Here is a 13,529-nt window from a genome sequence, read left to right as displayed (position 1 = left end):
CTTCCCTGTTGACGGGCTTCAGTTTAGTGACTCGGTCTGAGTCAGCTGATACTGCAGTTTGTGCTCCATGAACAGTTTCTCTGTTACACGTGTAACAGCTGAGCTTCATTAACAGGAAGCAGATTTATTAAAGCTCCTTCAGAATAAAGTGATGTTCTTTAAATAAACAGCAGATTAGATTTTTGCAGGTTGGACTGAAAAACCTAAAGCAGCATTTTTATTCCTGCTGCTGTTGCCAAACATGACGTGTGTGTGTGTGTGTGTGTGTGTGTGTGTGTGTGTGTGTGTGTGTGTAGCGCTGAAGATCCACGTGTCGGCGGCGACTCGAGACGTTCTGCTAGAGTTCAACTGCTTTCAGCTGGAGCTCCGAGGGGAAATCGACATCAAGGGCAAAGGGAAGATGACCACCTATTGGCTGCTGGGAGAGAGCGACAGCCAATGACAAAGCACTGTCAACAGGAGGACGACAGGAGAGGATGGATAAACGAGGAAAGGAACTGAGGAGTGAATAAGGGGTAACACCGCTACAGATGAGGGGACGAGGAAAGGACAGAAGGGAGCACAGCTTGAAGGAAAGGAGGACTCACTCGAGCGCTCCCCGCCTCCTTGCTGCTTCTCATCTCCGAGCAGAAGGACTTTGGATGGATTGGGACTGTCGGACGGGAGGAAGTGACACGGGAACGGAGGGACACGCGGACCCGGACTCTCCTCACACTCGGATCAAAAGTGTCCTGCTTTCCGGTCCTGGAAAAAGAGTTTTTCGCCGTCGTCCCGCTGGTACTCCGAGCAGTTTGTCTCTCCACGCTGACGTTCACCATGCTGCCTCTTCTTCACTTTTATGTGGCCCTGCATTCATCATCTTCATTTCCTGTCCCTGCTGTCACTGGAGGAGGGGCACCTGGACAGGGCGCCGCCCTGCTAAGATGGTGAGGCTAAGGCTAGCCAGCAGGTTTGAACCTGGAACCTCGTTGCTGTGAGTCAGCGGCGCTAACCATTAACGTGGGGTGTAATCTGAGCTCAGTACTGCCCCCTGAGGCCAGACACAGGAAGCACCCACACCACAGCAGAGAGACGCTGTTTGTCCTGCCTGAGAAGCAAACACAGCTTCTGTGGGAGGAACATCTGTGCTGTAGCCCCTCCCACAACCTCTGACGTCAGCGGCTGCGGCTTTGAGCACGTTTATTTGGTGGAGCCGCACATTTAAGATGACCTCCTCACAGTGAGGGTGAGACGCTGAGTTTGGGGACTGTTCTTCAATAAGCAACCAGATCAGCGTACGTTAGAGGTGTGGACTCGAGTCACATGACTTGGACTCGAGTCAGACTCGAGTCATTAATTTTATGACTTTAGACTTGACTTTAAAAAATGTTCTAAGACTTGTGACTTGACTTGGACTTTTACACCAATGACCTGGGACTTGAATTGGACTTGAACCGGTTTACTTGAAAAGACTTGATATTTTACCCCAAATATAAAATTTAACATGCATATTATATAGAGATTGAAAATGTGACGTCATTCACGGGTAGAACCGCAAAGGATTCTGGGAACTCGTGGCAAGCGGTACTAGCGCACGCAGGCTTTCAATTGAAATCAGTCACACAGCGATAAAAAGAAACACAAAAATGGCAAGAAGCTGTTGTATCATTAACTGCAATAGCCGGTCGCATGACAGCCACGGGAAGCCGACGGGTAAAGAGATCGGTTGTTATCGGATTACGTCGTTGAAGAGAAATTGTTCGAGCCATGTTTCCGAAGTAACAAACAGGCGACTGGATTGCAGCCATTCAAAGATCAAATATAACGTCCCAGAACACTCCAGCTCACAGGTTAGTCTGCTCCAAGCATTTACACAAAGGTCAGTCTGCTGTTGTAGTTAATGCGTCATTTTTCTTAACATAATTAGTGATATAGGTTACAAGCAAGTCTGGCGCTGAACAGAAATTGTCGCGCTATGCTCCTTTATTTATTGTGCATAAATAGTGAATTGTCCTGACACAATATTGTGTTTCGCTTCTGTTATTATGGTACATTGACAAAAACATATACTTTTATTCACAGGATAAAACAGGTTTTTTGTATCACTAACTGCCCAGTACGATTACAGCATACAGTATTATTGTCACTGCTACATTTCTGTGATGCTACCAGAAATTATTTCCACTACTAATTAATTACCATTGAGCTCAAAGGTCCTATTAATAAACGGTTAAGGAATGTGTATTTATGAGGACGATTTGTGAGACTGGTAAACTTATGATACGTACGATGGTCTTTCGTTCTACACGGTTTCAAGGTCCTGCACCCATCCGTCGGTAAACTGTACCTGGGCTTGTTGCAGTGACCTGAAGTTACTAAACTTCATGAGTGTATGCACTCACTCCAAGAACCGTATGATTATAAATATGCTAAGATGAGATAGCTGACTTCATCTAACTAGCAAATGTTGTCCAGGCTACGTTGGTGATACAGTTTTTTTTAATGTGTATGATATTTTTGTCATGCGATTTTAAAGCCGGTCCTACAACCGCATCCAAGAATAACATGCAGCGTATCTCAGAACTGTCGGTGAAAATTATTCTTGGAGCTAGGTTTAATTGAGCTGCATTTTAAAGAGGTGCAATTTCACAATTTGTGTATATTTTCTAAGTTCACTATTTTGTCATGTGTTGAGAAAAACACAGATTTTAAAATTGCATGGTCTAATATTTACATTTAGCATAACTGCAACATTATTTTTTCGTTTTTTTTTTAAAGACTCGAAAGGACTTGAAATTCAAAATTTCAGACTTGTGACTCGACTCTGACTTGCCTGACATTACTTGAGACTTGACTTGAGACTTGAGGATAAAGACTTGAGACTTACTTGAGACTTGCAAAACAATGACTTGGTCCCACCTCTGGCGTACGTCACCTCGCAACGATCAAAGAATCAACATGGAAACCGCGCTGCTGTTTCAGAGCCCGAGAGGAACAAAAGACTGCAGAGCTGCAACGTGTCCGAGCACACCGTCGTCTTCTGCAGCTGCTCTACAGCAAACGCACATCTGTGAGGCGCCGGCACAAACAGCTGGAGAACATCAGAGACTTTCACCAATCAGTGTTGAATGGATCATTGTAACATCTGCACATGTTTCAGATCATTTAAAGTCATTTATATTCTGCTTATTGAAACTAGATCAACGTATTTTAATCCCACCATCGTCTGAATAAAAGCCTCGAGCTGTGTGTGGTGTGGTTAACTTTGATGTCTGAGAAATTCAAGTGAAAAAATGAAATCATCTCAAATTAAACTTTGCTTCCTCGCTAATGCTAATGCTAGCTGTGTTTCCACAGGAAGTGCAGATTGTAGCTGACGTCAGAGGACACTCGCACACTTTCACCAGTTTACAGTCAAACACCTCCAGTTTAGGTCCCGCCTCTCAGCTGGGATGGACCCGTCCATACAGTGGACACAGCTACAGAGATAAGCACAGCTTTCGATGACAGCAGGCGACTGCGGGCACAAGATGGCGGTAATGTGAAGGCCGGATCAGACGAGTGACGGCGCTGTCTTTGTGCTCACCGCGTTGCTTGTGACGTGACGACTTTCACATCACATTCTGGGTCACAGTCTTTCGCCCGCCATGCAGTGGCGAGTCTAGAAAATTTTTGTTGGGGGGGCCAGGTAGGGGCACAGATTTGGAGAAGGGTGGCAGATAATGTTTAAAAAAAATTCTACCAACCGTTAACCATAATTCAATAATCCTATAAACCTAATAACCAAATGCGCTTTTAACTCTTATTAGAATGAGATTTTAACCACTACGGTGCAAAGTTTTTAGATACTGCGTTGATAAAGTACAAGAGATACAATCAGTGCTTTGTCAGTGTTCATTCAGCATTCAAGGACAGCAATATTTGCATAGTATTTTTACTGACATGTAGTGCACATATGTTTTGAGCAAAAACATTTTTGAATATTAAAATACGAACATTTGTAACAAACAATTGACAAATTAGCCAATGCAAAACTTTCTCTGCCTGTTAAAAAAAGAAGATAATCTTCTCACAAACTGGTGTTTGATTTTGAAACAGGAAAAAAGTGGAGAAACAACTGAAAAGACTAACATTTGAATAAAACCTGAAATCAGGTAAATACTTTCTATGCTGCCTTATAGTAAACTTTGGTAATATTGATCAAGAACAACACTGGCTGATGAAATCCAGTCAGCTGGCATGATGACACTGCCAGTATTAACCTGCAGGGCTGGACTGGGACAGAAAATTGGGCATTTTCACTACAGACCGGCCCACCAGGTAGTAAAGCCATAAAGACTTTGAATGAAAACAAATGCTGTTGTGACAGTGATGTACACTGTTGGTATATGTATGATTTCTAGGGATGGGTATCGAAACCCGGTTCTTGTTGAGAACCGGTTCCCACTGTTTCAAATCCTTGGAATTGTTTGCCATTTTTGCAAACGATTCCCTTATCGATTCCAGTCGCCCCGAATGACGTCACCACGTTGCGGAGCGTCATTTACCTGGCAGGAAACACGGCGGCTCAAACGCTCAAAAGCTTGGTTATACTTTACGAGAACGGATGACAACAGGGCAACTTGCAATACTTGCAAAGTAGAGATTTCATTTACGGGAGGAAACACTACGAATATGCAAAAAACACGTGATGACCTTACATGAACGTCGTGTTTTTAATTCCACTCCGGACTCGTGAATCTCAACCCAGCAGCAGCGGTAACGTTTGCACGTCCTCTCCCGTTAATGCGGCAGGTAAATAATCAACTAACATATTATGTTAGCGCGATCTGCCTTATTACAAACCTGCCATTACTGTGCATTTAGTGACCATGATGAGAGAGACAGAGTCTGGCTCAGATGCTGCCAGTTCTCGCTGCAGTCTGCCGGTAGCGTCTCCTTTCAGGCAGGATAGACGAACGTCACCGAGCAGTGACTCAGTTTGTGGTCAAAGGTTTGCACCCGTTTGCCACAGCAGATGATTTTCAGTAAGTGAATGTGTTTAATTGTAGGCAGGGACATTACTGGATATTCTTGTGTAATTGCTGCAGAATAATTTATGTTATACTTTGTTATTGCTACAGAAGAATATTTATTTTATTATTTTACATTTACAATGTTTTTTCCTGGGGACCCTGTGACACCCCATTGAAGAGCCGCAGGCTGGATCTCTTAAGATCTCACTGTTGGGTTCGTAAGGCCATGTTACTCCTAAATTTCTATCTTGTTCAAAGAGAAGATATAAAACAAAGTTCTGAGCTAATCGACCTTAGTGTTCTCCTTTTTAAAAAAGAATCGATAAGAGAATCGAAAATGGAATCGAATCGTGAAAATCTTATCAATACCCGTCCCTAATGATTTCTATACATTTTACGTCAGATAAAAACTTTGGTTGTAAGATTTAGATAATTATTTAATAAAAGCTAAATATTTGAATTGAGAATAAGAAAGAAAAGTATTTCTTTGTGCCCTACCTTTCCCTGTTAATGCCCTACATGGCCCCCTGGCAAAACTTTCCTAGATCCACCCCTGCACAGTTACCAGCTGTCAGCTACATAAAAAAGGATCCTGATCATTGATCAGTTTCATGATTGAAGTAGCAACAGGAGAGGCAGGGGAGAGAATGAGAGAAGAAGAGGCTGCTGTGCAGCGTAACGACAGAATAAATCCCGCTTTGTGTCTTTTTTTCATTATAGTGAAAGTCCGGGACAAACTGTTCCTTCTCAGATCAATACGAAACGTGTAATATTTTCTCTGAATGACGGACCATTCCATTTTTTTAAAGAGCCGTTGGCAACTCTACTAACTAACCTTATGAATAAAATAAAGTTCACTGTCAGTAACATCATAGCACCACCCAGCTGTATAAAAACTCCGTCAAGCTGGCTAGAACGCAGTACGAAAAAGCACAACGAAAATAAACTCCACCTAAACTTGGTTTATATTTGACCAGATAGACTGCAGGTCATAACTTCTTACCTGAAGCTCAGTTCACCTGACACTCGGACTGGTGGCTGCTTCGGGGCTCTCCTCCTGCCTCCCCTTCCCTCATCCACCTGTTGGCCTCTGTGGAAGCCCCGTCATAGCCACCACCAAACAACGGAGTTATTTTTACACATCGACCTGCATCTGGCCAATCCACCACCTCTCATTGTTCATGCCGTTACAAAAAAAATAAAAAATAAGTCACCGGGCACATGCCGGTATGCCCGATGGCCAGTCCAGCGATGTTAACCTGCAACCAAATTTGCAGCTCCATACAGCAATGTTATGACTTAGATTATATCTTATAACTCATAACTCTTATGTTAGCTGCCCTCAGTAGCATACTGTCTGAAATATTCCACAGCTGCAATAATTCTTTAAGTGTTATTTTTTCCTTGGTATTCTAATTTCACCGAAGTTTACTAAACTCAACAAACTTAATATTACTTACCGGGACATTTATTCTGTCCTCATTTTCTTTCACCGAAAAATTGTTTCCTGTAGTGCCGTCTTTCTGCTTGGCTCTCCTACCTTTGCTAACGTGATGCTCATAGCGCAGAAGCCGGTGCTGCATTCACTTACACTCGGATATCTGAGCTTCACCGTGAAAACATAATCGAATATTTGATTGAATTTTATTGTTTTGCCTTTGGGGTGGCCAGTCTGGTTGGGGGGGTGGCCTGTGCCCCCCCCCAGGCCACCCCGCTGGACACGCCACTGCCGCCATGGCGGTTTTGGCGTGGCCGTTGCAGCCGGGTTGAAGACGTGAGCGTGCGGTCTCCTGACACACGGAGGGAAAACTCCAGTTTGTGGAAAAAATCTCGGCTTCTGCTCCCACTCAGGCTTCCTGCGCTTTAACAGTGGGTAGAAATGTCAGCGTTTGAACACATGTCTGTTTGTACAGTGTCCTGGTGGGACACCATGCATCACATTTATCTGTTTGAGCAGAATTTTCTCATTGTAAATATGTTTAAACTGTGTACATTAAACCTTTTTAGGTATTACTGATTAGTGAGTCAGACCCACTGAGACCGACCAGTCTTACGTTACATCTTAAAAACACGTTTAAAGATGGTAACCTGACAAACCTTCAGGGAAAGTGATGTAAAGACACTCTTGTTCATCGTCCTCGGGCCTGATTTAAGCCAATGTTCTGCACTGTGGTGAGCAGACGACAGCTGAGGTTCACCGAAGCTTCACTCCAGACGATCGGAGCTCAGGTCCAGGGTCGGACTTCAGTCCGGAGGACAAAAAAACACAGCCTTTCTCTGTGATGCTGCAGAACGACAGCGTGGAAACATTGAGCTCGTCTATTTTTGATGTTCTTCACTCTCAGCAGCATTCTTTGGTACCTGACAATCTCAAGTTCACATTTCCAAGTCCCTCAATGGCGTTGTCCCTCAGATCACTGAAGCATCCCTGAGGGAGACCACATCGCTTCAGCCTGAAGGGACAAGCACGGACGTGATGGATGAACCATAAGGGTGGCTGTGGTCGCTCTGCTTGCCGCTCCAGTAAGGCGCAGGAAGCTGCTGCAATGTTCTCAGTATTCAATCTCGCCACATAAGATTTAGAAAGAGGAAGCCAAAACTGGAAGAAATCGTTCGGCGAATCAGCTCACTGCTAGTTTCAAAGTTTGTTATAATATGAAAAAGTTCAAATAGAAATGTCAAAGATGATTAAAAGTACTGGAGCAAAGCTAAAAAAGGAACTTTAAAAACTTGAATCTGGTATTTTTTTAAAGAAAAGTTGGATGAAGAGATCAAAATAATTTTAAATCTTGTCGTCTTTGCTTGAATGTTCCTAAACTGGCTGCAAATGGAACTCGGTGATCTTAAAGGTTCTTTAATGAGACCCAGAGAACAGCGGTCACTCAGACATCCGAGCTTAGAAACAGAGTTTTCCTGCCACATGCAGTCTTCTGTTGGGATCACCTCATCTCTGGCACGAAGTGGGAGGAGGCGGGGCTTCTGCACAGCGTCCTTCTGCTACCTAGCAAGGTGAACGAAGTGCTTTAAACTTCTGCACAGGTGCGACGCTGGTACAACGACCTCACACACAAACGTGATTCTCAGTTATTGTGGAAAGATGTCTTCAGGACTACGGCATAAACGCTTCTGTATCTTTAATTAATTTCAATTTTAAATTTCGTATTCACCGATGGTTCTGAACAGAAAAGCCCGACGCCATCAAACGGTCTCCGAATCATAAAGCAGTCAGGACTTCATCTTTCATTAATGATAGATTGCATTTATATAGCGCTTTACAATCCCACTATTCATTCACCCTCACACACTGATGGAGGTAAGCTGCCCCGGGGTAGACTGACAGAAGGCAGGCTGCCACATCGCGCCATCGACCCCTCTGGCCAACACCAGTAGGCGGTAGGACATAACAGACGGAGCTGGGATCGAACCGGCAACCTCCCGGTTACAAGATGAGTTTCCCAACCCCCTGAACCACGGTCGCGTTCATTCTCAACAAAATATTCAAAAAGACACTAAATAGGAGGAAACATCCCCATTTTTTGCTTTGTGTTCAGCTGTGAGAAACATTGTACATTATTTTATGTTATCCTTCAGCTTTTGTTCTTTGTCTTTTTTAACAATCGACCGAACAAGAACAATCTCAGTTTTTCCTTATTAACACGTTAGAATTTGACGTCCTCTCAGAGACGAAGGCTGCCTAACATGTACTTCCAAAGCGTCTCTACGGTAACGCTGTGTGCAGTAAATATGAGATGTTAGCCTTGCACATAAACATAAATGCCAGCAGCTGCCCGCGTACTAACAGGACTGATGATGATGATGAGTGAACAGATGTTGCAGATGTTTCTGCTTCTCCTGCCCCTGTGCAAAGCACACGCTTCATCAAGTCTGTCCCTCACTGATTGGCTGCTGCTGATGGCGTTTCATAAACAGATGGAGTGATTTGCGTTTGTCACAACATGTGTGACCCCGATACTCCCATTCAGGCTTCATTCTGAACACTAATGTCATGTTGTCACCAGGTGGCGCCACTGAGCTATGATGCAAATTCCTCTCACACATACAGGCTGTGTCCCAATCCAGACCACACCCTTCTCGTACTTCCTAGTACCCGCCGTATGTAGTCTGCGAACTGTGTGTACTACGAAGTAGAGATGGCACGATACCACTTTTTTATGTCCGATACCGATACCGATATCATAAATTTGGATATCTGCCGATACCGATATGAATCCGATATAGTGTTTTTAATCAATAAAACTGTTTTTTAATATCTTGCTGCATTTTGTATAAGTTCATACTCAAGTTTAAAACAACAACTACACTAAAGCTATTCTGTTATACCTGTATGCAAAAAAAAAAAAATGTTCATAGTTCAGCAATACTGATCAATCTAATAAACTTAAACCTACACCATCCTCCCTATTCTGGTATTTTTTTTTTTTTTTTTAAGCTTTTTATTTTATTTATTTGAACAACTCACCTGTCCATTACGCATACAGTTTCTTCAGAATAACAGAATACAAAGAGGGTCACAAACTCAAGACAGTGAAATTAGAAAGAAAAAGAAACAAACAAATATATATGTACAAAAATATAGATACATATAGAATAATGATTAGAAAAATAAGATAAAGGAAAACAAAAGGAAAAAAAGGAAACATGCCTGTGGTGTCAAACATTTCCATCGTTCATTTCACTTTTTTTTTCTTCTTGTATGCTCATCTTCATTCAATTCAGTCTGTTTTTTCCCCTTCCGTTGTACGTCAACCATTTTCCCCAGTCCTTCAAAAAGCGTTCTTCCTTTAATTTCAGTTTATATGTAAGGTTCTCCATCTCCATAATGTCCTCCACAATTGCTACCCACTGCTGCTTTCCTGGTGTTTCTGTCTTAAGCCAGTTTTTGGTGATGGCCTTCTTTGCTGCCAAAAGGAGAATCTTAGCCAGGTAACGATCCTTTACATCTACAGTACCTTCCAAGTACCCTAGATACAAAACAAGGCAGGTTCTAGGAATAATATAACCTAATATATCACAGAGAGCCGAGTGAATTTTAACCCAGAAAGTGTGAATTTTTCTGCATTTCCAGAAAATGTGTGTATGGTCTGGTTCATCCCATCCACACAGCCTCCAACATTGTTGTTGTGTATTGGTTTGTTTATTTTTAATCTGAGGTGTAATAAAATAGCAAATTTGATTTTTCCAGATGAATTCTCTCCACCTCAATGAGTGAGTTGTATTCTTATGTTCTTTCCATGTTTCATACCACACCTCAGTGATTTCTTCACTCAGCTCTCTTTCCCATTTTACTTTAACATATACAGTTGATTCCTGTCACGATTCCATCAAACATTTGTAGACACTGTTTTTGGAATAACACTTTTATATGCCAGTATAATTATTTTTATAATAGGATGGACTTTTGTCTTCTTCTATTTTTATGTTTTTATTAAAGTAATCTCTCGCCTGTAAGTATCTGAAAAAATCCTTGTTTTTTAAGTTGTATTCCCGTTTTAATTCTTCAAAACTTTTAATTTCTCCTTTTTTGATTAATAAACAAAATGCTGTGATTCCCTTTTCATTCCAATTTTTAAAACCAAGATCCAATTTTCCTGGTCTAAATTCTTCATCGAAGGCTATCCATTTTAGCAAACCAAGCTCTTTGCCAATCCTGAACTCCCTTACTGTATCATACCATACATTTAATGTAAAGGATATTATCGGGTTCCTATCTTGGTCTTTAGTTACGTATTCAGGGGTCTTTTTCATACCCATGTTTGTTTGGATTGGGACATTGAGTGTGGAGAGCTCCACATCCTTCCAGCGAGCCCCGTAATCATCACTACACCAAAGAATATTTTCGTGCTGCACAGATACGCCAGATAACATATCTGGCGTATCTGTGCAGCACGAAAATATTCTTTTAAATTAGGAAGCGACATTCCTCCTTTCTCCTTAGTAAGCTGTAAAGTAGTGTATCGTACCCTTGGCCGCTTGCCCTATTCTGGTATTTTAAAGAGTACTTAGCGTAAATATTAAGCAACCTAACTAATAGGGTTCCAACTCCCAGCAACAACAAAAATAAATAAATAAAAAATAGGGAACCACCCCTCACGCTCCACCTCATGATGCTTAATCGACGTAATCAACCTTAATTTGATGCAGTGTGAAAAAAATGCACAGAAATCAATTATTTTTCAAGAAATATTAAATAGATTCAACAGCTTTCTTCAACAAAATTGCAGACTGCACAGATGGTACCTTCCCAAAGGAAAAAGTACTATAGCTTACTAGGGTATATATATTAGACTTAATAGTTACTATATACAGTAATGGACTTCTATTCATTTTACATCAGATTAAAACTTTGGGTGTCAGATAATTATTTATTAAAAGCTCGACATTTTAAATGAGAATAAGAAAGAAAAGTATGTCTTTGTGCCCCCTTTTCCCTGTTCATGCCCTATCGGCCCCCCTGGCTAAACTTTGCTAGATCCGCCCCTGCACAGTTACCAGCGTCAGCTACGTAGAAAAAGATCCTGGAGTAGAAAGTAATATTAAATACATTCTAACAACAGCTGATCAAGCTTAAACGTGCTGCTGTTGTTCAGCCGCTGGTTTCCTCTTTCTGGTGCAAAGTGGGCCAAAAACAAACAAGAGAGACGGACTCACGACAGAAAAGCCGATCAGCTGATCATTAAGCAGTTTCATGATTGAAGTAGCAGCCGGAGAGCGAGAGGCAGTCGCTCCATATATCGCTTGTTAAGCTTAACGCAGGAATGCTTTACAAACATTCAGAGATGGACTTACACACTTGCTTTACTTCTCTCGGGATAACTTTGTCGGAGATGAAATGCCGGGTTGCTAGCGAAGCTCCACATGCTATCCAGACCACCGACAGGTCCCGCATGCCACAGCCGCTCTATCACGTGATGCATACTGCTCCGACGTGCTAACGTTCTGAGGTGAGTTACGGCGTGTTGCAAGTTTTGTGAGGTGCTTTCGTGATATTTAATGGATCGGATTACATTTTTTATTTTTCTCCGATATCCGATCCAGTAATTTAGGTCAGTATCGGACCGATACCGATACGTAATATCGGATCGGTCCATCTCTACTACGAAGTAGGAGAAGTGAGAGGCTGGTGAAACGGGACGGTCTGGCCTCCGTCGTGCTGCTGAGGTTGCCTAGCAACCATGATACTAACCACGAGAAACGTTTCATACAGCTTTGTGTGACAGAAATGGAGAAAAATGTTTTTTAAATTTTTTATGACATCACTTTGATTAGTTGAGTATCTGAGGCAGCAATATAACACAGCTCACATTAACAGTGCAGTGAATCCTGCTTGTGCCGTGATGTTCAGGACTGCAAACCAAGCAGCATCACTGACTTTCAGCTTGTTAGATTAGATTAGATAGAACTTTATTAATCCCTCGGGTGGGTTCCTCTGGGAAATTCGATTTCCAAAAAAAGCACAGCACCGACAGAAGTTACAGAGTTATACACACACACACACATATATATATAAATACAGAGACAATATAAATAAAATATACGAAGGGGATGAATAGAATAAATAGGAATAAAAATAAAAATACAAGTGAATTGCACATTTCAAGTATTGAGTCTATTGCACCGTTGACTATTTACAAAAGTATTGCACAAAAAGTATTGCACATTGTTGTGTTTGTGGATATATGACCGACTTTAATTATCCACAAAATCATCAGATTCTCTGTCAGATTAAGCTCAGCTATTGAACGGCGCATATTTAAAGGCTTTAAAACCAAGTTAGTACAAACGTCACTAACGTCACAACTGTGCCGACATGTGGCCAACAGTCATGTTTAATGTTCTTCATTATTAAACATTTGCACATAAATAAGTGACATCATATTCAGTACTTACTTAAAGTTTACTCTTCAGCTGCTCCGCTTCAGGCATCCGCTGTTTCTTCTTTTTTTCGAACAAAATATCCACACCCACCGCCGCGCTATGAAATGTGGGATATATGGGACCACGAAGTGTACACCGGACCACACTTCAAATTTGGGGAAATGAAGGACGCATTTGTCGGCCTCTTAGAATTGGAGAAGTGTCCCAAAGCGTCGGGCTGCATCCTTCGAAGGACCCGGCACACAGACCGCGAAGGCCGGGTCCTTCGAAGACCGAGAAGGCCGGAAGTGCGAGGCTGTGAAATGTGACGTTCTCGCCTTCAGATTAGCGTCACCGCTGTCTCGGTGGAGTTTAATAAATTCGGCCGTCTGCTCTTTCCTATCTAAAATATAACAGGACTCTCGACTGTCTCACACTTTGACGTTTATTCAGCTGTGTGAAAATCCCGGAGGAACCCAACGATGGATTAATAAAGTTTAATTTAATCTAATAACTTTAATCTCATCCAAACCGATTCACTCCGGAACAAATAAAACGCGGAATAAAACAAACAATTACATTTTTAAGTTATTTGAGTGACTTATAACCTGAGTAGCGAAAGACGTCGCTGTGACGTAATCGGTCTACAAATGCGCACTA

At 42.0% G+C, this 13,529-nt stretch overlaps 1 protein-coding gene across 2 annotated transcripts in view; it reads left to right on the top strand.

Moving 5' to 3' along the window:
- LOC113031810 (atrial natriuretic peptide receptor 1-like) overlaps nt 1-3,228 on the top strand; it is a 64,248-nt gene extending 61,020 nt beyond the window's left edge. For both annotated transcript variants that reach the window (XM_026184244.2, XM_026184245.2), the window contains one exon: nt 297-3,228. In XM_026184244.2, coding sequence (XP_026040029.2) covers nt 297-442 — 146 coding nt within the window. In that variant the 3' untranslated portion in view covers nt 443-3,228. The remainder of the gene's footprint in view (nt 1-296) is intronic.
- Nucleotides 3,229-13,529: the final 10,301 nt, after the last annotated feature.

This window comes from Astatotilapia calliptera, chromosome 11 (assembly GCF_964374335.1).
Source record: "Astatotilapia calliptera chromosome 11, fAstCal68.1, whole genome shotgun sequence".
NCBI classification, from domain to species: domain Eukaryota; kingdom Metazoa; phylum Chordata; class Actinopteri; order Cichliformes; family Cichlidae; genus Astatotilapia; species Astatotilapia calliptera.
The sequence above is the reverse complement of the archived record's forward strand: the minus strand, read 5'-3'. Positions and strand labels throughout refer to the sequence as shown.